The sequence below is a fragment of the Mastacembelus armatus genome, chromosome 16 (assembly GCF_900324485.2).
Source record: "Mastacembelus armatus chromosome 16, fMasArm1.2, whole genome shotgun sequence".
Lineage (NCBI taxonomy): Eukaryota > Metazoa > Chordata > Actinopteri > Synbranchiformes > Mastacembelidae > Mastacembelus > Mastacembelus armatus.
In genome coordinates this window covers 11,553,693-11,579,479 of record NC_046648.1, presented here as the reverse complement: position 1 = coordinate 11,579,479, position 25,787 = coordinate 11,553,693, and the positions used below count along the sequence as shown (strand labels likewise).

Sequence of the window (25,787 nt, the reverse complement as noted above, 5' to 3'; positions counted from 1 at the left end):
TGGAACCAGCTCTCAGCCTGGGTTCAGGAGGCAGACACTCTCTGTACTTTTAAGGCTAGACTTAAAACCTTCCTCTTTGACAAAGCATATAGTTAGGGCTGGCTTCAGGCAACCCTGAACCATCCCTTAGTTAGTTATGCTGCTATAGGCCTAGACTGCCCGAGGACCATTGGTGCACTGGCTCCCCTACCCTAACCCCCCCCCTCTTCTCTCACCACCTCATGTATATTCCACCATTGAATGTTACTAACCTTGTGCTCTCTCTCTACCCTAGTTTGTGCTCTCTCCCTCCCTCTCTCTCTCTCTCTCTCTCTCTGTACCTTCTGCAGGTGTCCCTGGTCCTGGAGCTGTTTATCGCTGATGTGCAGTTACTGGCCCCACCAACTTGCAGTGTCTATTTGTTGTTTATTGTTGCTGTTCTTTTCTCTCTGCTCTATCCACTCACCCCAACCGGTCGAGGCAGATGGCCGCCCAAACTGAGCCCGGTTCTGCTGGAGGTTTTTTTTTTTCCGTTAAAGGGAGTTTTTTCCTCTCCACTGTCGCCAAGTGCTTGCTCATAAGGGAATTGTTGGGTTTTTAGTTTTAGTTTTTGTAAAGTGCCTTGAGATGATTTGTATTGTGATTTGGCGCTATACAAATAAAATTGAATTGAAAATTGAATTGAATTGAACATTATAAAATGTTATTTTTTTCAGCTATGGCACCAGAATGCTGCTTTTACTGACTGAAGTGTAGGACAAGGATACAATAGTCAGAGCAGAGTACAGTGTGTCCTAAGACAGTCTGGCTTGTATTACTGTGATAGTGATACAGGGAATAGATCTGGTCACTTATGTCCTCAGTGTGTTCCAGTTCAACAAGAACAGAACGTCTCTGTCACTGTTAGTCTACATAATATGTCACCTCCAGCTCAGGCCCAAGTCAGCATCTAGGACTCAGCTAATTACATCCACATACCGTACATGCCCTTTTAGGCAAAGCCAACAGCAGCAGAGTCTTTCAAGCTGGAGGAAGGATGCAGTGAAATGGTTTTAGAATAATCATTTCATGTACCATATTATCCTTCTTCATGCGTGGCAGCCTAAGAGGAACATGGCAAGCACCCTTCTGTCAGCCTCAGCCAGGAGAGAGAGCATCTAAAGCAAGCCATATCAGTTGAAACACATGCTGTGCATGAGGGCTCAACACCTCACCACCACTCAGCTCACACTCTTTGTTCCCAGAAAATGTAGAAATATATATGGATATATATACATATATATATATATTACCCATGTAACTGATTTTGCCAGCCTGAGATAGGTTTACATTTCTATAAACTGGCTATGAGTGGAATATACATATATATATGTGTGTATATATATATATATATATATATATATATATATAACCCATGTAACTGATTTTGCCAGCATAAGATAGGTTTACATTTCTATAAACTGGCTATGAGTGAAATATGAATATTTTAAGCAGCTTTGCACTAATTTAAATATATTTACCAGGAGAGTGTTGGCTGTGGGCCAAGACACAGTGTAATACTCACAAAGCCACCACTGCTAAACTCAATTTAAGAAAGCTGATAATTCAGACTGGCAGCACAGAGGCAAATATAGTCGGTTAAGTAAAATATTTCTTTTTCTCATGTTTTGTCAAAACTGCAAGGATGTGAGCAGACATTTGAGAGAACAAGGCAGGCAGGAAATTAGGCAACAAGACCAACTAATAGACAAATAATTTCCTATGTGTCTGTTTTACAAGTACAGTGTGCAATACAGTGTGGTGTATGCAAAGCATTTGGGGTTTTGAGACTTTTTTCCCATGTCTTACCAAGAGATACATCCAGGAGAGCTTGGAAAACCTGCTACATATCTTCTAGCTGAAAATAATTTGACAACTGTGCAAATTCTAGCTGCTACCGAAGATCATGTGTTGTTTTTGTCAACTGCTCTTTCTACATATTTAATAAAAACATATATTTAATGTGATTATAATATAGTAAAAAATATAAAAAAATTATAACATTAGCTGATACTCAATTATCAGAAATTTATTTTGTAACAACTAGTTCCATGTAAACTTAAGTGCTAAGCACTCACTGTTTTGTCAAACCGATGGAAGTACGAGCCTGTTTACTTGGATTTTCTGATATAGTTTGACTTTTGGCAAATCCTGCAAGTTGTTATTTTTTTCTGTCTTTTAATGTACAATGTCTATGCTAGGCATTGTCATATTCCAAACAACCTGAAAGCATTTACATGAATCACTTCTTAATGTTAAATCATTCCTGTGTATATTTATAACTATTTATAAATACTATAAACTACTTATATACTAGTATATATTTTAAAGTAGAGCTTTATAACAGGATTGGAATGCCTAACGTCAGTGACAAGAGAGCAGAAAGTACTATCCTTATCACATATGCTTAACAGGACACAAGCAACAAGGGCCCTCAACCTTATAAAACATGAGCACTGCACTCTACATCTGTTTAAATAAGGCCAATAAAGCCACACTCCTTACTAGGAAATCATCATAAAGTGGAAGAACAAGTGAAGGGGAAGCGCTGCCATGGTAGAATGTGTGCTTTGCTGCCAAGGGTATAAAAAGAGTCACTGACATATTATATGCTTGAGTTACCCTCAATGAAGGATGATACAATGAGTGTTGCCATTTTGTGAAACCGCTGAACTTCTTTCTGTTTCAGCAAACATGCCTACTGGCTGAAAACAGGTTCCCAAGGACTGTATAATGAGGATTACAGACTCACTCAGTCTTTCTTTCAAAGGCATTAACATTTATGCAATTTCCGCCTTCCATGTCTTCTGCTTATTGTGGTTCTAAATCAAGTTTTTATAAACCATCGCTTTACTTTAGAAGTTATTTTAACATTTATCTATAGGAAACCAGCAGTGACACTTAGAAACATATTTGAATGTGTGCCAGAGCAGCAGGGCACATACAGAAGTATATTCTCACTTGCATACTAATTACATGTGCGAGCGCGTGTGCACGCGTGTGTGAATTTGTGTGTGGGTGGTTGTGCATGTTTTAATAGTGGGTTCATTCTGTTTATTCTGATGAATCTTTGATGCCAGTAAAATTTGAATTCGGGTTTACAGCAGGGTTGTCACCCCGCCACCGCCGCAGCATGACATCTAAAGCTGATACCTGAACACTTTGGCAACAGATAGAAAATATTCCAAATGTCCTCTACTCAATGACATAAAGCAACCTTTTCCTGACGCTGTTAATTGAGTTACAGAGAAATGCAAAAACAAGCTTTACAATAATTGTTATATGGCATTTTTGAGTGAAAGGACTCTCTTGCAAAGCACTTATTGATGGAAGAAGTGCTGATGGCAGAGTTATAAACTACATTTACACTGTAGAGCAGCATAAGAAGCACAAAGACACTTGAAGGAGAACAGCAGCAAATTTCAGTCTAAATATATAAAACCTCTATGCTCAGCATTATTGGTTTTGTATAGGTGCACATTCTCTCAGAGCAGATTTTAGCTCTCAATCTGTCATGTTGCAGAAACTGCAATAATTAAAAGAGTGCTCATGGGTGATCATTTTCAGGCTTTGAAGTTGATAAAAACTAAAATAGGAAACACCTAATACCAATGAAAAAGTTAAAATCTTTCCATTAATCTGTAACAGCCCAGGGTTTTTTGTCTTAAAAATACTACAGAGTGGAGAAAATGTTCTCGTTTTTTTTTTTTTTTCATTAAATGGGCTTACAATAATGACATGCAGAAGGAGCTCCTGCCTGTGAAAATAATTTGTTTTGTCCCAGTCTTGCACTCATTAATAAAATATCAAATACATATTCTTATTTTAAAAAAGTAAGACAAACTGATTTCCTCTTTGAAAGGTATTTTTTCTTATAAAACAATCCTCCTTAATCCCTCAAATCAGATTAGCTTCCTCTGATTGAGGTCAAATGTAGTTCAACCAGCATGTTTCTAATTGAAATGATAGTTCCAATACCAGCACCAGATAACCTTGACTTCTAACATTTCAATTCAGCTTGCTAATTCAAGTAGGAAGATGTAGAGCTAGTAAACAAATTACCGGAAAATCAGCCATTTGATCATGACGGTTTGACTGTGTGTGTTGTATAGAGTGTGTTTTCAATTGAGCATCATATTCAGGCAAACTCCTAGAGTAGTGTGAATATTGCTAAAGACTGTAAGAGCCTTAAGGACTCTTTCAAATCTGAAGGATCACACTGTTATTGTACAGTTGCTCATGCTGCTACTGATTTTTTCCAGCTATATATAACATGCTCTGTCCTCTACTGAATTAATACAGGAAGTGATTTGTCCTATGTTTTGTGCAAATTTCGATGTATAATTTCAGAATCCACAGGGGTAAAGCCCACACCAGTCATGAACAGCTAAAAGGACACATGCATAACAGCAGGCTCTGTCTTAACGCATATCGAGGAGGCTGCCAGGCTCCTTGGTTCTCTATGCCTTCATTTCTGTTTCCCTCCATAGCTAATTACAGTCAGTTTGACACATTATTAGCTCCACCCACCTAGCACCTGTATTGGTACCATTTATTTTTAATATTCATGAATAACAACTTTTAAAAAATAACAGTTTGGCTGCAAATATGTTAAAATCAGAAAAATCCAAATGTTTCAGATGGCTGTGCATCTAACTGCTATAGCTGTGCAGACAGAAAGGATTCAGGACCACAACTCCCTGCGTTTACTTCCTAGTTTGAATTCTAATTTCACACACTCTGTAGCCGAATAACTTTGTTATAATTATAAGTGACAAATAGAAATACAGTTTAATACAATGCAAAAGTGAACATCAGTAATGCTTCAGTAATGTGAGTAATGGATTACAACACACAATAATGCGGTTGTTAGCATTTGCCAATAACTCAAAAGCTACTTGTGGAGGCTGCTGTAAAAACACACACACAACCATAAAATTAGTATTATTTTTCTCATCTTAATTTTCAAAAGAAAGCAAATATGCATATTTCCCCCAGATGTTTAGTTAAAAATTGTATTTGCAATTGTATCTTCTCTTATGCATTATGTGCATCCTTTATATAATACTATAATATAATACTTTCTCTCTTTCTTCTGAGCACTGCTGATGATGATGATGAAGATGGTCATTATTATTATTATTATTATTATTATTATTATTATTATTATTATTATCACTATCACTACACATCCACAGAGAAATTATGCTCTCCAACAGTTACATCCCCAAAAAAACTATTTAAACTCAGCACACCACAGGGGGAACCTGCATACTTACATCTGATTTTCATCCACCAACTGGAAATTTTACATTTTCACAATTAGATAACCGCTGCACTAATTGGCTGTTCATCGTTCAAGTGATGCTGATATCATGTCATAGTGGATTTCCTGTAAACAAGGCTGACTGGGAAAAGCTGTTCATCTCATGGAGCAGCTGTTGCTGGAAATGCAAGGAGAAATGTTTTTGCAGGCAGTGTTACTTCCCATGTGGCAGCACAAATTTAGGAAGTGTGATAGTAAACATAATTGTCAATCCAGCTAGAAAGGCAGCTCAAATAATAAAAATTATTATTGTCACTTATGGCAAGCCTTGTGTTGGGAATTGTTCTTCCTTTCTGTGTTGAGTTTTCATGTTCTCTCTGTCTATGTGGGTTTTCTCCAAGTACTTCAGCTTCAAGTTTGCGTGTTTTGACTATGACTAGCTTAGTGGAAAAATAAAGCGTAATATTAGTGACATCTGACCTGATAACCTGGAAACCCTTTGTTTGCTGTGTTACACACTGTCAGCTCGCTGCAGCAGTGGCACCTATAACATTAATGAACCATGACAAATGTAAAGCTTAAGATTTCTATAACGGTATTTAAACTTAATAACTACATTTCTAACTGAACATAACTAACCACATTTAACATTATATGTTAATTCATCATAATCAATATTAACAACACTGGCTTTTGAACATAAAGCAGAAACCTTGAAATCTGTGTGTTCGTGTGTGTGTGTGTGTGTGTGTGAGGGTGTGTGTGTGTGTGTGTGTGTGTGTGTGTGTGTGCGTATGTATGTCACAGAAAACATACACAAACACGAGGTAACATCTCGAGCTCCCATTGATGCATCTTGAAAATCATCCCTAGCAGTTTAAAAACCTGCTCCACTTGTGGAAAAAAATATCATGTCCATAAATTCATCAACAAACGGGATCAAAGTTACACTGCATTGACATAATGAGAATAATAGATCATACAGAGAAAAAAAAGTCTCCACACAGAGTGGGAAGAAAGGGACACATCTTCCCATTGACACCCTCATCTCTGTATCACTGAGGACAGTTTGTTTTGGTTCTGAGCAGGAGGTCAGAAGTGAGATTTCAGACAAATGTTTCGTTGGGTCTGTCAGGAATAGAGTGCTCAGACTTTCTTCCTCACTGATCATCCAACTCCACCCTCAAGATAAGCATCAGACATTGGACAGTCTATTATTTTCTCCGTTACTGTTGCAATGCTATTTCTGCCTGTGCATTTGCATAAGGACTGATATTCAAATATTGCTCTGGGCTCCTGCATGTGTTCTCTGAGTGTAAGGTGCTGTGTATGCATAACATGTTTCTCAAACCCCCGTCTTTCCCCTCCTTAGCTTCTCTGTCTGTACTGAAGTGGACAAACATGTTGGGAGTGATTTTTACATCAGCCATTCTCTCCTGCTACCATCTGTCACTGCCAGACTCTCTGACAGCTTTAGTTTTATTTGCACTGGCAGAACGGTGCCCTCATCCTGTGTTGGGCTGCAAAGCCAACCAGCAATTTTTCCTCTAACCTAGCACTGCACAATCAGAGACCATGAATTCTACATTTATAATTCTTAGTATGTTAGAGATTTACATTTGCCCACTTGCCTAGTAAGCAGAAATTGGAGTATTGGAGTAAAGAATTGCGGTATTACCATACTGCTTTGATGACAGAATTATTTATTTTGATCAGATTCAGTCACCCATCTAAAAGTATAATATAATATACTGTATATACTGTGTATAAATAGCAATCTCCAAGCTGTTTCTTTAAAAACACCCACAGTGACAGAGCTAAAATGGAAGGCAAATAAAAAGATTATGAAGGAAATTAACTCAACTAAGGATGTTTTGATCATCACCTCCCATTTCATATCTAGTGCTCTTCATTGCACGATGAGCTACTTAGTCACAAATTGTTTCCAAGCAGCGTGTATTTCTCTGTAAATCTCTTTATTTACAAGCCATCAGTGAGGCTGGGCCCAGGGCCTAGAGGATAATGTCAAGTTTTCTGTTCAGATATTGACAGGCCAGATTTTTCTGACAGTGGTTTGTTTTCTGAAGAGGGAGTTTTTCTAGCCTCAACCAGCAATATTTAGCTTGTCTGTCCCCATTAGATGGTGACCTTTCATGTTAATGTCGACCAGTGCAGCCAGCGCCAATGCACCTAATTTAATCTCCAAATCTTAAGGTCCAGTTTGAGTAGATATATTTTTAGATACAGAAATTTTTCTTAAATGTGTTTCTTTTGGACAAACCTCATGGCTGCCCATGACTCTGGCTGTAATGAGAGAATTTTGTCTTTCATGCATGACTGTCCATATACTCTGCATGTTGGACCACTTCCTTGACCTAAACTTTTTTATTAATGCTGCTCTCTTAAAGGGCAAACCATCTGCTTCCCACCACCAACTCATGCAGGGAATGTGTGAAATACATTGTGCAATATTTCAGTGAAGGGACCCTGAATATGATTTCTCCTTCACACAAGTAATTTAAGTGTCTGACCTCACTTGTGTGCAATATAACTTCTCAGAAATTCCAGGTTATTTCAGCAGACCAAGTAGGCTGAAGTTACAGTTACAGATCTGGTTGGTCACATGTACCCGTGCTGTTCTGTTGCTGTTCACAGCCGATCCCATTCAACCTTGATTTTCGCTGAGTTGCAGTTTGTTTTTATTGTCAATGGCAAAAACAATCACAATATTTAAAGATGAAATTTACCTTGTCCTGTGCTTGAATTTCTAAATTAAAAATTCAGTTTAGTGATCCATCACTCTGGCAACAACAATCCTTCGAATGACTGGACAATTTGTGAGTTCCTGTTTTGACAAATTGCTGCTATAACGAAATGGTTAAAACACCAAAATTTAATTTTGGGATTATTACATTAGAAATTAAAAATTAGAAATAACAAGACATCAAATGTACTCAGGAAGCAGAGAAAATCCCAAACGTTGATGGGTTAAGAACAACCCAGTTTTGAGAGAAAAATACAATTGCTGATATAGTGAGGCCATTGCTCCTTTTTAAAGCTACACTCATTTTTCACTCGTTTACCACGCAACTGTGCCCTCACATCACTCGGTTTCCTCCCAGCTCACTTTTGCTGAAATGAAATTTGATTGAAGTATACCAAGTACTGCTCAGACTGTGTCCAAGACTGTTTCAGAAAATAAACTAGATGATGTCACCACGATGTTGTCAGCAGAGCTCAAGAATTCAGCTTTGTAATAGAAAGTCGAAGTTACAGAACAAACTGGCGGCATGCAGTTTAAAAGACAGAGCAGAAGGGTCTAGTGAGAGATGTTGCTGAAATGCATCATAGGAAAGGTAGGATTTAAGATTTAAGAGTTGACCCATACTAGGGGCTATATGTCAGAACATTTATGCCTCAGCTGCTTCAGTTTGGACTTGCTATTTAATCTGCCCCTATTTTTACTAAAGAAAAATAATAAATTGGCAGAATGCCCCTTCAATATTTTGATATGATTTGTATACCATGATATAATCGTATAGTCTGTCTCCCAAGCCACTGACTTCCTCTGACTGTTTCCACAACTCAAATTGATAAGTGCCACATTCCATGGCCAGATGAAATCCTAAAAACACACACATTAAGGGCCTGCAGTTTTCCCCTCAATGCATGAGTGACAGTGGCTGATAAAAGTAACTTGTTAAAGGAAGAGTAGTAGAAGGGGGATAAATGTAATCACAAGACACATTGTCAGACAAATGCCATTCAACTTCAGCTCAGTGACACTGCTGCTATTGTCAGGCATCTTTAACTAAGGAATGATAAAGAGTGTGATGATATTTGTGGTTGTAATGGGGTACAGGGTGTATTCCCCCATACACATGGACTGAAAGACAGTAAGCTGGGAGCCAGTCTCTGAAATGTTAATAGACTACATCTTTGCTGCCACCCTGCAGGCCACAGATTCACAGAATTTCACCTATCTATCTAACCACCCTTCTCACATGCATGAAAATCTGATTCAAAGCTTACAGATCCATCGGAAGAAATAACAGCCTGCACCACATCTATGGTTATGAATTAATGAAATGTAAAATTTTGATGTAATTACTGTTTCTCCCAATCCACACAAAACAAAACATGGCTGGATGTTTCAACAAATATTTTGTTGATATGAAAACATCTGTCTGTGCCGTTCATAGTGAAGCAGCCGGCTGCGTATTTCTGTCTGTGTGTTATTGCGGTTCTTGGGTGTGTTATGTGTGCCCACATTACTCTCTTTTCTTAATAAAATGCATGACTGATGGAATAAATGAAATCAATATTTTATTTTAATAATCTAGTTTCTGCAGTTTTCCCCTCTAATTTCTATTGTTCTTTCTAGTGGGTGCAGCCACACTCTGTGACACAAGTCGGTGTTCTTACAAGCCACTGACCCCAGTATCAACAACCGTCAGCTATCCAAGCCCGCCATCATGTATAAAATACCATATGACATTTTGAACATTTGCATTTGATGAAATTATAGAGCTATAAAAAATAGATGTAATATTACCTGTGTAAGCATCATATACTGCAGCTGCACACATGCTGTACTTCCATATTGGATAAAGCACATCTTTAGTTTTACTTTAAAGTTGAGAGATGTAATGGTTCAGATTAATTAAAATTAAACTGATGACAAAATAAAATGTTCATAATATTTCTGAAATATAGAGAGACAGTCTATAGGCACTGTGGGGGACATTGAACACACAAGGACACAAGGGGGGTTGTTCTGAAATGTGTTTGAGCCATTTTAATTTGAGACTTTCTAATGATTAGCAACAAGTTACACACTGTCCACATCCCTTTGGAACATTCATATATTCATTTCTATTTTTGGCAGCAATAGTAATGCATATCTGTGCCAAAAATCTTTGGATGCATTACTGCTTTGCTATTGAAAACTAAGAAGAGCAACTTTGAGTGAGGAGAGGGAGGAAAAGTGAGTCTCCAACAGGTTGGGATGAGAGAGAAATGGTGGAGGGGGAGTTAAACACATCAGCCAAAACTTTTGAGGCTAACAAGAGAGGTAAAAGAAGTAGCTCACCAAATCTCAAGACATGTGGCATCCCATGAGAATATCCCACACAGTGTAATAGCAGTAGTAGAAGCTTGACGGTGCACCTGAATCTCGCATTAAACAGCAGCAGGGAGGTAATCTTCATGGTGCTTTTGTGGTGCACAGGATTTTTATTCCCTGAATCGATATACTCCCAGATTTTTCTTTCACCCCGTTTAACGTGAAGCAAGGCGGCTGCAAGATCACGGCATGATCACCATTGACGGGCCGGGCAGCGGTGTCCCCACATCCATTTGGTAAAAAAAAATAATTAAAAAAAAAGAAGAAGAAGAAGAAGAAGAAAAGAAAAGAAACACTGCGTGTCCAGCTCACTGCACCAAGAAGAAACAGCCCCCCGACTCAGCTGAGGGAGATGATGGTGGAGGTGGTGGTGATGGTGGTGATGGAGGTGGCGGGGCATCCATGTTAGGCTGGCCAGAGCTTGAAGAAATCCATCCGCTGAAAGACACAGGCAGAGATTAGAGAGGGTGAGAGGGGAGCGGGGGGGGGGGGGGGGGTGGAGGGGAAGAGCAGAGGTTTCCGCAGATCCAGCGTGACCAAGTGAGTGTGGGGAAGTGAAGCGGTCTCAGCAGCCTCGCCAGCCCGAGCTCCTCCTGCTGCACTGCTGCACAGCATCTGACGTCGAGCCAACACTAGTAGTAGGAGAGCGCACGGGGTGGATCGGCATCTTTCCCGGGTATGACTGACCACACTTCGACCCAAACTATATCGCTTGCCTAAATTATCGCGCCTTCCTTCTCTTTACCTGACGTCGTATCAAGCCGATCAGCCACCCAGCCAGCCAGCCGCCACTGTCCGCTTTCCCTCACAATTTCCTTCCAATGGCTGTTGTCGGCAGCGGAGCGCCACCGTGCACGGCCGAACAAAAGCCAGTGTATAAATTTGAAAATATCCCATGGATTTGTTAGGAGTCGCTGAAGCTTGGACTCGTGTGAGAATCTCCGTGAACCAAGCCCTGTCAGTGTACAATCAACATGATGAATAGGCTCTGCTCGCCCCCGTTGTGTTTCACCACTCACGTTCTATCTTTGGATTACTTTTTCTGTTGTTTTTGTTTTCCACTTTTCCTGAGGCTGAGACTGCACTGGTTGCTAAATGAAATTTGAATGGCATGCTTGCAAGTAGCATAACAGCTTTTGAATTACTCACGGTGTTCACATGAAGTGCGAAAATATTTAGCCTATAAGTGTCATAGTCAATATTTTCCTACTGCCTGAAATGTTTTTTTGTTTGTTTGTTTGTTTTGTTTTTTGTTTGTTTTAATAAAGAAACCATAATATGTTACTACCGTGTTGTTGTATAGTTTTACTGGATTTCTAGACAAAGAAGCCAAATTCTTAGTTTCATTCCTGAGATGTGTAAATGTTAATGTCAGTCAAATCGTATATATTCCTTCTGTAAACTTCAAAACTTATACAGGAGAAAGAATATGACATGGAGGCCAAAAAAAAAAAATCAAGCACGGAGAAAATACTGGCAAGCGAGCATCAACTGAAACTATGAGGCATATGTGAGAAATAAAACAGAATAGTATTTTCACTACATAAAATATTAAATATTCTTTCTTCCTTTCATATCTCGTTGTGTAGTGAAACATCGCAGTAAGGCAAAGGTGAATGTTTAATGAGTTTAGGAGTTGTGTGCAGCGCGGACATCTGCTCCAGTGTTTTTAATACAGCTCTGCGCTGAGCGTGTTTCAGCACCACGGACAGAGACTCCTCTGCTGCCTTTGCTCGTTTGCCTCCATAATCACCAGCGGGGATTATTCTGTTTGAACCCAATCCATATCATCTTACACTTTATCTTCATAGGTTAAATATCGTTTCACTATGGCTCCTGCTCACACATCCATATTAACATTCATTTTCTTATGGCCAACACCCAAATATCAGCAAAGCATGGCTGCCCTTCTTCTAAGTTGTTGCACAGACTAAATATGATTGATGCTTTAGTCACAGTTATGTTTAAGCACTTATAACTATTGAACTTAACATGTATTGAACTTAACATGCACTGCAACTGAAGGCTCATTCCTGCTATGATTTTTTTTTTTTTTACAGTAACTTTATTTTTCACATTATGCGCAATTTTTAAAGGTCGATGTGACTAATAATGGAAATGTTGTAATAAATCTTCGCACTGTTTTAATTCACACTGACATACTAAGAGGTGAACAGCCTTGAACTAATATTAATAGCAGGGAAGCCGCATGACGGCCGGAAAGGTGCTTATGGCGTGTAAAGAGGGGAGGTTGGGTTGGCAGGTGAAAAAGCATGGTTGGCACCAGTGGCTGCAATCATCTGGATTTTTGTTTTAACCAGTTCTTTTTACACTTACACTTACAGTTCGATAAATGCCCCTTCTACGTTTGTAAAGGGTTTTAAAGAGACTGCGCGGAGCCCCTTCACCGGCAAAAAGCGCCGCGCGACGATAAAGTTGATTTAAAGCTGATATGCTTATCAACTGTGGGATTTAAATGCGTGGCTTGTCTCCGCTATAGCTCCCAGGCAGCCCCGTAAACTAGGGACGTTATCTACGGATCATTCATAAAGCGGATCACTGCGAGGGATTTAACGACATTTAACGACCCCCATAATGTCTTTCAACCCCCACAACAGTGAAGGTATCAGCCCGGGGAGGTGGAGAAGGAGGAGGAGGAGGAGGAACCCGAAATGGTGACACGCGTCTCCAGATGGAGGTCGGGCAAAGACACGGGAGGTCACGTCTGTTCAAGACTTATTAAACCACAAGTCAGAGCCGATTTCTGAGACGGTAAATGTTCTTTGCGTTCTAAGTGTGCGTGGTAAACGCAGCTTTTCCCTGTAGAAACTCACGGAACTTCAAACCTCACCGGTAAGGTGCGAATAGCGGTCAATTCTGTGCGTTTTTCCGGATGGAAACAATTTGAAAAAGCTTCTACTTTGATCTCCTCTGTTTCTAAGGAGAGAACCGGCTTCTAACAAGATTCAATGCGCGAGAGAAATATGAGAGAAATGCAGCAAAAAGATTGGGCTAAATGTAAAGTTTGAAAGAATGGGCTTACCTTAGGTAGAGATAATGCAGGGAAGAGTCACCAGAGCAGCACAAAGAAGTTGATTTGTTTCTGTGGAGGAGTAGAGTCGTACTTGCATCTGGTAGCGCTGCGCTCCGGCCGTAGGGGAGACACGCCTCCTGTCGGACGGCAGCACTCACTGCTCAGAGCAGGAAGGGGTGGGGGCTGGGGGCGCACACATCGGACCCAGGGTCTCAGCGACACCGACAGTCTGCGGCATAGCCCGGCGCAGGAGACTGGGTGATAAGACACATTATAATAATTTATCCATTGGATAGTTAAAACCCTGTGGGCAGACCCATATGTAGGCTATACATCGCAATGCAGAGCGGTCCAAAATGTTTGGAATAAAAAAATAAATGCCCCCAAGTGTGGGATATAAGATCAGTAAAATCGTCTTTCCAGTAATATGATCACAGTCAGCCCTCATTCCCCTGCAGGTTGACTTTGACAGATTTTATGTAAGGTTTAGGTAAACCTGTGACAAGCTTTTCAACAGAGTTTAAAGAGGAAATAGCATGTCAGAGGAGGTTTGGTGGTGGATGGCATTAAAAGCATAGATTGCAGCAGATCCTTCTGTTTGGGGTTTAGGGGATTAACCTGGATCTTGGGAACTCAGCTATTTTGGTTCTTCTTCAGACTGAGTTACTGTATATAGGACAAATTAATTTGCAATTGTGACAAGCTAAACATGCTTTAAAACATTGATGTTCCAAATATTACCAAATTAATGGTAATTGTTTTTCCACAAAAGAGGAAAAACAATGACTAGAACAAACATTTCCAAGCTGTAAACAGACTATATTAACAAGAAGCAAATGAAAACACTCAGAATGCGAGACCCCTAATATTTAAGTTCAATAATGCAAGAGAGCTGTTTAAAACAATAAACATCGGCAGAGCAGAGGGGACGTTGTGACATGAAAATATTCCCTTGTAGCAGAAAATAAACCTCACTGGACGATGAGTGTTGCTTTTAAGGATTCTTATTTGATGATCTTTATCAAATCGCTCCTCAGTCACCCATCTCTCCTCCCATGACCACAGGTTATTTTACATTTGTGACAACAGAATTTTAATCACACTTTATAGAGTGAACTGGATGTCACTTGCTTGCCAGATTATTTCCTTCTTGTTGAAAGAGTAGAAGCATTTAGTAGTTTATTCTCAGCAAATTATCAGTGAGACAGATTGTTAGCGTTACTTTCATTCTATTTTGCTGGCTGTGAGCTAACAGTCAATGCTGGAAAAGTGATTTCATAGCTGTGTTCACAAATATGCACTGTTCTTAAATAGACTATCTGAGGCATCTGAGACTCTGCTGAGAAATATCACACAGGCCTTTGTGTTTGAATGAAAATGCAAATGTCAATACATTGTTGTGTGTGTGTGTGGGTGGCACAGCTGTGCAGTGGCTAGCACTGTCACTTTACAGCCGGAAGGTCTGAATTCTGTTCTGTGTGGAGTTTGCATGTTCTCCCCATGTCTCTGTGGGGTTTCTCCAGGTACCTGAATTCCTTCCACAGTCAAAAAATATGCAGATTGTGGTTAGGTTAACTGTATGTGTGAATGTGAGTGTCTGTCTCTATGTGTCAGCCCTGTGACAGACTGGTGCTCTGTCCAGGGTGGATTTCGCCTCTCACCCAGTGTGAGCTGGGATTGGGTTATGCTTGTTGTGTTTGTGTACTGAAGTGGTTGAAAGCTGAGAGTTTCCCAAAAAATAATAAAAAATCTTACAGTTTGCCAGGTCTTTAGCTCTTATATTTTCTTAGCTCTGTATTTCTGTTGAAGTTGGACTGGTAACCTGTCCAGGATGTACCCCTGCCTTTCACCCAAAGAGAGCTGGGATAAGCTCCAGCAGATCCCTGTGACCCTAATTAGGAATAATCGGGTATAGCTAATGGATGGATGGATGGATGGATGTATTCCTGTAGGTGTGAAAAATACTTCACCAGGGTAAGTGGGATTAACCTGATCAGTTTGTGAGATACATCATTAAGTGGCTGATGCACAATATTCAGTCTATGTCTATTTTTCAAAGCAAGAGACAGCTTTCTTCCATATATCTGTTTGAAAAGTTCCAATTTTGGCCAGGTATTCATACAAGAGATGGTTTAGAACTTTGATGGGTTTTCAACACAGTAAAATAAAGTATGTAGAATATAAATACATTGAGGAAAAATATGTATTGATCCATCCATCCATTTTCTATACCCGCTTATTCCTTAACCAGGGTCACAGGGATCTGCTGGAGCCTATCCTAGCTCTTTTTTCGGGTGGAAGGCAGGGGTACACCCTGGACAGGTCACCAGTCCATCACAGGGCCACATATAGACACACAAAGACAAACAACCACAGACACTCACATTCACTCCTATGAGCAATTCTGGAGTCACCAATCAATGTATTGATTCATGTGAAATCTTAATATCATCATGGAACCAGTATGGTGAGAAGCAAGTGACACTATCTTGACATTAGGCTAGAAAATGTCTTTCAATTCTGAAAAATCTTGATACATCCTTATGTGCATAAAAAAAACAACAGAAAGTACCTCCCATGTTTGGCAATGTCAGCTTTCTTCGCATTCAATTGCTGAATAATTGATTTGTCAAGATAGCCTTTTTTTTGCAGTTCTTTGCTTAAAATTAGCTCTCATTTTGTTTTAGAATACTGAGCAAATCAAAAGCTGGAATCAGAAGCACAGGGAACAAAGTGAGACCATCAGACACAAATTACTACAAGATAAACAATTTAGTGAGGAAGGACCACATTCCTGCACTGATGGACATTCTTGCAGTGATGGAGGTCTGATCTTAGGCCATAGTCTGGAGCTCAAATGAAAGAAGGCTTTGATCAAACCCCTCCCCTCCTGTGTGTGTGTGCAGCATGAAAAGTTAAATGCAGGGGCTACAAATAAATAGTCAATGACAGCTCTGTAATCTAACAACCAATACTACACTTACCCATGAGACGTCTACATATAAGATAAGATAAGATAAGATAAGATAAGATAAGATAAGATAAGATAAGATAAGATAAGATAAGATAAGATAAGGTTGATAATGGCTTAACCTCATGACACATATAAAAGGTGTTGAGATAAAAAAAATAGTCAAAATTTAAAAGGGCAATATTTTGGAATATAAGGTTAGAATTCTGGCATATCAATGAATACATTCGTAAAATTAGAGATAAAAAGCCCCTTCTATAACATTAGACATCTTGTTAGGGTGGAAGCTGCCCTGTTTCTCTCAAAGTACAGTAACATTAGACATCTTTTCCAAGGATGTGAATCCATCTCAATGTAACACAAGGTAATGTAATAGTTATGCCCACTGGGCTGCTCCTCTTGACTTGTCCGGAGAAAGGGAGGTCATTTTGTCGGCACACTTGTGTATGTTTTCAGGTTCAGTTGTGTGACCATGTCATTGTCACTGTTGGAGCATGGGGGGTGTCGAATAAAGCTGCCATTCCATCTGAAGCCTCGCCCCCCCAGCCTTCTGGTGGTCTTGTCCCCTAGCCATCTCACCAATCATATCTTCACTCTCCACTGACATTGTCAGGCATGACTGTGCTTCTGCCATGAGCAGTCCGCCACTTTACTCCGGGTGTTCTTTGTTCATTGTGACACTGGTGTGTGTCTCGAACTTCATTTGTTTGTGATGTGGCTAAATCCTCGCCCAAGAACTACTTTTGTTAACATCGTTGAGAAAGGCCTGACTGACAGTATGAGCTTTGTTAGTAAAGTCTTTTAAAATTTTGTATTTTAGTTTTCATGTGGGTTTGCAGCACAGAACCTGGTGCACATGTACTTCAGTAAGTTCAGTAATTGGATATCAGATCTGTGTCTCTTTTAGTAGTTTGTTTGTTTATGACATACATTCAATACAATAAACACCATCTTTGTTTCTTGTGTTGCATGCCACCCTCTTGACCAGCTAGGCTGTAACAGTAATAATAATGTAAGGAAAGCAAATGATAACATTATCATCTGCCATGCACATATTTTAAATTTTGAAATAAAAGAGACATCACATCTAGGCATCCAGTGTTCACCCCATAACTTCTCTTATGCACCTGAGTGCATCCAATTGCCCAGCTACTCTTCTATACCAAGTCAGATATATTGTACTCACCATGGTACCTAAGCCTTTATCATAATTTTAAACAGATCTAATGGGGAGTGAGTTTAACATACAAAAAATGCTTCTCAGAATTAGCAATACCAAACAGAGAAAGCTTTAAGAAGCTGTCTGAAGAGTAGCTTATTCAATTCAGCACTGTGGACTGACAGCCCTGATAGACTGTGGCAAGATAATAAATTAGAAAGGCAGCCAGAGCTACACACAGTTCATCTCATTACAGTGACTTCTCCAGTCTATAGCAACACTGTGAACTTAAGTCCTATTGAAGATCAGTCACAGGTCAGAAGAATTAGTCAAAAAAAAAAAAAGAAAAGATAATTCACAAGAACACCACAACGTTGCATGTAAATATCAGATATTAAATGTTAATGCCCTCAAAATCTGCTATTTGTTATTTTATTATATCCCATTACCTCCAAATGTCATTGCTTATGTTTTAATTGCATGATGAAGGAGAAGAGGGAAACAATGTAATAAAATGCCACATGTTGCTTCTCCTCACTCAGCTGGTGTACTCAGGCCCAGAACCAGACTGCTGTTGGGTGATGAGGCCTGACAAAAACTGTCCCTGTTGTGGTTCCACCGGGATAGGAAAGGATAAGATAGAATAAGCTAAGATAAGCTAAGCTAAGCAAGGATCAGATCAGATCAGATCAGATCAGATCAGATCAGATAAGATAAAGATAAGATAAACCTTATTCATCCCCAAAGGGATGGTAGTCAGGTAGTCTTGTAGTTTAGTAAGTCAGTAGTGAGAGTAGTTAGTTGTCTTCTTCCACTGGCCAAGGTGTTGTAGAGCCTGATGGCAGTGGGGATTGAATTCAATTGAATTCAATTCAGTTTTATTTGTATAGCGCCAAATTACAATGGAATCATCTCAAGGCACTTTACAAAAATGAAAAAAAAAAAACCAACAAATCATTGTAAATGTACAGAAGTTTTCTCTTTGAAAAGGTGATCTTTTGAGGTGGCTAATACTGTTATTTTGATAGGATATATTATTATATATAGGATATATATTACATATTATTTTCCATGAAAAAAAAAGAAAAGATAATTCCATTAAATCCAATTCAATTCAATTTTATTTGTATAGCAACAAATCACAATACACTTTACACTCTCAAGACACTTTACAAAAAACCTCAAAAAACCCAACAAATCCCTTATGAGCAAGCACTTGGCGACAGTGGAGAGGAAAAACTCCCTTTAACGGAAGAAACCTCCAGCAGAACAGGGCTCAGTTAGGGTGGCTACCTGCCTTGACCGGTTGGGGTGAGTGGATAGAGCAGAGAGAAAAGAACAGCAACAATAAACAACAAATAGACACTGCAGGTTGGTGGGGCCAGTAACTGCACATCAGCAATATACAGCTCCAGGACCAGGGACATCTGCAGAAGGTACAGAGAGAGAGGAGAGGAATGTCTGCAGGAATGGAGCCAAAACAGTCCCTTGTGGAGCCCCTGTGCTGGTGAAAACTCTACAGATACAGATACAGTTTCCCAGAGTGACAAACTATAGCTTTTTGGTCAGGTAATCTGTGATCCAGGGCCCCTTATTCCCAAAACCTTTGATGGCACAGCATTTCAAGCACTGTGATTGGTTGATCAAAAATCTGTAAAGGTCTTAAAATGCACTCTTTGTTAAAATATGCAAAGTTTTTCTTAGGCTAAATATCCATCCATCCATCTTCTGTACCCACTTTTTCCTGAAAGCCAGGGTCACGGGGATCTGCTGGAGCCCATCCCAGCTCTCTCTCAGGTGAAAGGCAGGGGTACACCCTGGTCATCAGTCCATCACAGGGCCACATAAAGACACAACCTCTCTCACACTCACACTCACTCCTACGGGCAATTTTAGATTCACCAATCAACCTAACATGCATGTTTTTGGACTGTGGGAGGAAACCAGAGTACCCGGAGTAACATGCAAACTCCACACAGAAAGGCCGGGTTGCGAACCCGCGACCTTCTTGCTGTGAGTTAACAGTGCTAACCACTCAGCCACCATGCTGCCCCTTAGGCTAAATATCTTAAAGTTAATTAAAACAGCCAAATGTTGAAAATGTGTCTATTTTTGAAGCAACCAGTTTCCATGAAGTAGTTACTATATTTAAGTGCTTACATTTATTTACCATATTGATTTTATTACTTGTAATCCATTTGAGATTGAGGGAAGAAAAATGGCTCACCTTGTACCAATTTACATGATTGCAGGACAGTCTGTTTAAGTTTCACTTTTGGATGGCATGTAGCCAACAGTCCAAGAGAGATGGAAGGAAGTAAAAGAACAAGAAAACCAAATTGGACAGAAGAGACTGGGAAACCAGAAAATTTCTGTGTCACTATATGAGACTGTGAATGTGTTTCAATAGTTTGTGCGATCACTCTGCTGATGGGAGGTTGTGACAGACACAAGTCATGACTACTGCACTGTTGCATTTTCCAGTTGCCAAATACCTCAGTATTGTAATCACTTTCATTTCTGGCATTATGGCATTACTACATTGGGTGGGAGATGTGAGCGCATCTTTAACAAGTTCGATCACAAACATTCTCCCATTGCGATCCAATCTGTAGCATTTAATTAACTCACAATCATTCAGTGTTTGGAGAATATTTCTTCTTTCAGCCATTTTGTCCTCTGTTAAAGAAACTCTTAAGCCTCTTAAAAGTCCTCCTCTCTACTCTTAACAATTTTTACCTTAAGAGCTGTTTTTATGGCTAAGCTGTTTTGTGAATCATTTTTATATTTACTAAGATTTAGTCGGGTCCTGATGTTGTTGTGTTGTAGATTTTTCTCTATTTTGTTTTTGTAGTCCTCCTTAGCCTGCTTTAATCTCCTCTTCAGCTCATGTTGGACATTCTTGAGCCTTTCTTTGTCTCCATCTTTAAATGCCTCCTTTTTTTCTGATTAAGATTTGCCTTGCCTAGTGATCCAGGGTTTGTTATTAGGGAAACAGTGCCCAGACTTTGTAGGTTTAACAGTATCTCTAAAGAAGCGGATGTAATCTGTGAAACAGTCAACCTGTGCATTCAAAGCAGTCCCTTAGAGACTCAGTTGCCTCAGGTGTCCATTTCCTGACTGTGATGGTGGTTGCATGTTGCTGCAGTACACAAGGTTTATAACAGGTCTGCAGTAAAACCAGGTTGTGATCTGGCCTGCCGAGTTATGGTAAGACAGTAGATGGATAGGCCTCCTTAACATTTGCATACAGCAGATCAAGTGTTTTACCTTCTCTGGTAGGACAGTTGACAAACTGGGAAATTCCAGTCAGGTCTGAGGTGTGTCACATATTTATAATATATAAAAATGATATTATAATGAGGCCTCAGAATGTTGACTTTGTATCCTGGCAACAGTCTCGTGAATTACTTCACATGAAACATTAGCATTAGCTCTTGGTTGAATATAACAAGTATAGCAATGATATAACTGAACTCTCTGGGAACATAATAGGGTTTGAGACCAACTGCCAAAAGCTCAATCTCCTGACAGCATATCCTTTTCTTTACAGTAATATAACCAGGGTTACACCAGCTCTTGTTGATAAATAAAGCCAGTCCTCCACCTTGTGTGTTGCCACTTGCCTCAGCATCTCTGTCTGCATATACCAGGGTGAAGTTAGGCACATCCACATCTTTAATGTTTTGACTCAACCAGTCTCAGAAAAACACATCAGGCTACACTCATGAAATGCTCTCTGGGTCTTAACCATTGCCTCCAGCTCATCACTTTTGTTCAGTAGAGAGTTGACATTCCCCATGATGATGGATGGTAGCAAAGGTTTGTGTCTCCATCTCCTAGCCTTTAGTTTAGCACCAGCTCAGCATCCACATCTTCAGCTCAGCTGGAATATGGTGATATACTCAACATTTGCTCTGTTGTAGTAAAGTTAGATCATGTCTTGTGTAGATTTTTCTACCCACAGTGATATCTATAAATGATTAAGCAAAATAGGACAGTGTCTGTCAAAGATATATAAAAAAGACATTTTAGGAGCTACAAGACTTTGCTGATCAGATGCAAATTCTAGAAAGGATGCAACAATATATCCAATTCTCAGGGTAGATCCATGAGTTGTACAAGTCACCAAACAGATGCACATTTGTTTAATATGTGTACTTTGCCTACACCTGCATGCCATTAGATACGCAAGAGATGACACACCATACACCACTTAAGGGCAGAAAAAAAAAAAAGAAAAAATAATCTAGCGACATCACTGGTTCACACCTAGGATAGGACAATGTAAACATACCCTGAACAAAAATATCAGAAAATGCCACAAAATGATCTTAAAACGTGCTATGATTGTGTCAGTTCAAACTGTTTAAATCCATCTCTGTATTTTCAGTTTTCCCTCTTTGTCTGTGTGGTTTAGAGGCTTGCAGTGGCAGTGAAATGCTCCTGGCACATGCTGTATTTACAGAAAAGAATTAGCTAGCTCAAGTGCACTTATTCTATGCTTGGAGTCCATCTCAAAATCAGCCATGTTGCTTCTGCAGTAGTCACCACTGCATTTCTGTCCAGCTGACATTCTTGACACATAAAAGCCATCATGGCTTAAAAAAGGTGGCAGTGCTGAGCCAATGCAGGAGGGGCACAAGGCATGCTTGAGCATGGATAGAATAACATGGACAAGGTTGTGAGAGGGCTTCCAGCTGAACATAATGCTACACCAGAAGTGAGTCTTCATCAACTCAATGCACAGCTTCAAAAGCAAATACAAATAAATATGACAAGGCATATATCACCCTGTGTGTGTGCGTGTTTATGTGGGTTTGAAAATATCAGTCATCTACTGTTTCCAAAAACAATCTGGAAGCTAATGAAGTAAATAGACCACTAAATGCAGCTGAGATCTTCACACTCCTTTATTCACTAAACTAGGCTTCATTAATTTTACTTTCTCTGAAGACATTTCATATCCTGAGACACTTTAAAATTCAAAGCTTTGAGGTGCAGGAGGTTAAATGAAGAGCTTCGAAAGCCTAGTACAACCTGATTTAGAACAAGATGCAATAAAGTCCTGCTATGAGTGACACTGATTTGCATAACCCTGTGCCCAGACAGAAGCTCAGAGGTAGACTAATTCTGCAAAACCCATTTTTTAACTTTGTAAAAAATTTTAAATTCTTTTTTCTATCACATATCTTTACATGGTGGTTAAAGTACAGAAAAATAAGGTCATTGAGTAAAGTATAGTTACGATTTTGGAAAATGTGCTTGTTTGATTTCTGGCAGATTTCTTGATTTCTGGTTTCTGGAGAAACTAATGAATGGATATGCATTAATTATGGAGCTAGAGCAGGCATTCGATTATCATAGCATGAAGTCGGGAAACAGTGCAAACAGCTAGCCTGTTTATACAACTAAGCTCACTCATTAACATGTTGTATCTCATTCAACCCTGTCTCATAGAAATTATGTTTATACACAACCAATTAGCGTTGGCAAATATGTTTTGAAGGATTTTTAATGATCATGATCAGATTAAAATTTCTATTAGCATAATGAATAAAGAATATATTGTTAATTTCCATATTGAGCAGTTTACAAATATGTTGATACTGAACATATCAGTAAGATGTAATAAAAAAATTGTGTCAGTTTGAGTAATGATGTACTTCTGATGTCACCGCATTAGTTGCATGCTACATTAGACTGGTCATAACAAAATGTCTGATGCAGTATAGTCTAATGGGGGTGTAATTCCATAGATAAAAAGTTATCTATTTATTTATCAACTTAGGGGTTGCAAGTAGTGCAGCTATTTTTTCTTCTGTTACACATGATAAAAGAAGTACATTTGATATCTAAAAGTCATAAAACTATTTACAGATACTATTTCAGATTTTGAAAAATATATAGGTTTAGTAAGCACTGTATGCAGAGACTTGATGGTTTCACATCACAGATAGATCACATGCAATCCATTCAATCCACACAAACTCTAAGTGCAGTTTGTCACAGCTCTGAATCTGCTGCCCTCCCAGCAGGTCCTGGGGTTTTGGAAAGAACAACAATAAGCTGCATACCCTTCATTATGGGGCCCTCAGGAGGCCATGCCCGCCCAGATTGATTGCTGGGCCCATCCATTTCATGGGCACAGTATACATCCATCTACTTTCTTGCCATTTTAAAATTATTTTAGGTTTGATAGGTTTTATATAAAAATAACAAAAAATATCTATTGCTCATGAAAGAACATTGATATAAAAATGACTAAAAAAAAACAGATATTGAAATTGCAATATGCCATGGGCTACGATGACTAGTTATAGAAACCATTTATTGATGTTATAATAATCAATAGCAAGCTGTACTGGTACTGTGTACTGCACTGGTAGCAATGAGCCTGGCATTGAATTTGGATGGAGCGACTGGGCTGGGAAGCTGTATTCAGAACTGCTGCAAGCAATGTAAGATAACTTGGGGGGTGACTATATAACCTCCCCCTCGGTGGTTTCATCAGGGGAGATGGCATTGCTTTGCACAGCTTTACTGATGACACACAGCTTTATGTTTCTGGATGTCACAGGGCTAACTGACTCTCTTTGTAAATACATTTTAGATTTCACAAAACATTTACAGCTCAACCAGTGTTAGGATCCTAGTTTTTGGACTTCCTGTCTGGGACTTTATTTTGGGATTCATTTCCAGTTTCCCCTCAGCTGGTCTTCGTGTCATACAGGCGTGTCTGTGTCTTAACGTGTCTGGTTTCACCTGTGTCTGCTCTGTGCCTATTAATTATCGGAATCTGCTTCAGCCGTTCCTCCTACTATATAAGCAAGTCTGCAGCTGCTCACTCTTTCCCTATTGTGGTATATCTTACAGTAATTACTTTCCAGCCATTTGTTTGACCAGTTATATGCCTGTTACCTGATTTGCCTGTAACCTGACCTGGACTGAATGTCTTTTATGCCTTTGCCTGCTGATTTTGATTTCTGTTATTCCGATACCCAACCTGGACTGTTTTCTTACCTTGCCTTTATGGACCTGATCTGGTTTTCCTGATCTGGATCTAAGTAAGGAGTCTGATTTGTTTTACAGACCTGATTTCTGCATGCCTGACCTGGACCTAAATAAGGATTCTGATTTGCCTTTTCTGACCTGAGTCCTGAACCGAGTAGCTACCTTTCTGATCGGAACCCCTGCCTGCTACTCATTACCTGACCAGAACCCAGTAGTGCTTTTGATTCACCTATCTGACCTCATTCCTGTCAGCCACTAGTTGTCTGACCTGGTCTGCTCAGTGAACCTGATTCCACCTGTTCTAACCTGATTCTGCCTGTTGAACATTATTCTCACCTGGTACCTGATCTGGACTCGCTTCTGACCCTATTTACGCCTATGGACCTGAGTTAAGTAGAATATCTAGTGTTTACTAATAACTTGGGGATATGTCAAGCTAATGTTAAGTACTTCTTAGTATTTGTGGGAATTTTGTTTCAGATTCTTGAGATTTGTTTTCATTCTGTACCTACCTGCTGGACCTGAACCCTCTATTTCAGCCACTCTCTAGCATTTTTAATAAACGCTTGTAAAACTGAGTTTCTCCTGTTCAGCCTCCCTTATGCGCTCAACCTCAAAAACTCTCAAACCTAATAACCAAGATAAAGATTTTTAGTTACGAGTTCATAGACTTGGCTGCAAAATTGGCTGCAAGATTCAGTTTTCTTAGTCTGGTTGCAAAACACTAGGCAAGAAACCAATTTCATCTTTGAGTCACAACTGAACTTTAAGGTTCATGTCAAAAATCATGTCAAAATGATCACTGATGTTTACCCACTTCTGAGTGACACAGAAATTAATACATACTTTTATTTCTGGCACACTGGACTACTGTAGTACTTTGCTGTCTGGTCTACCTAAAAAAGATATAAATCAGTTACAATTGATTCTGAGCTTTGCTGCCAGTGTTCATGAGTACTAAAAGGAGAGAACACATTACACCTGTTTATACTCTTTACAATGGTTGTCTGTCAATTTCTCTATTGATTTTAAAATAACATTACTTGCTTTTAAGGCACTTCGTGGTCACATTCTCTTAGCTCCTTTGACACTTTGAGTCTTTAAGTTGTTCCTGAGTGCAAGATAAAAACTTTGGTGAAGCAGCTTTTAGGTTTTTATGCTCCAAGCTGCTGGAACAGTCTCCCTGAGGAGCTGAGAACA

At 39.4% G+C, this 25,787-nt stretch overlaps 1 protein-coding gene across 2 annotated transcripts in view; it reads right to left on the bottom strand.

Annotated features, from left to right (window-relative positions):
- The window catches only part of grik2 (glutamate receptor, ionotropic, kainate 2), a 278,051-nt gene extending 267,557 nt beyond the window's left edge, over positions 1-10,494 (bottom strand). For both annotated transcript variants that reach the window (XM_026293759.1, XM_026293760.1), the window contains exon 1: positions 10,377-10,494. In XM_026293759.1, the coding sequence (XP_026149544.1) occupies positions 10,377-10,494 (118 nt within the window). The remainder of the gene's footprint in view (positions 1-10,376) is intronic.
- Between the last annotated feature and the right edge of the window lie 15,293 nt (positions 10,495-25,787).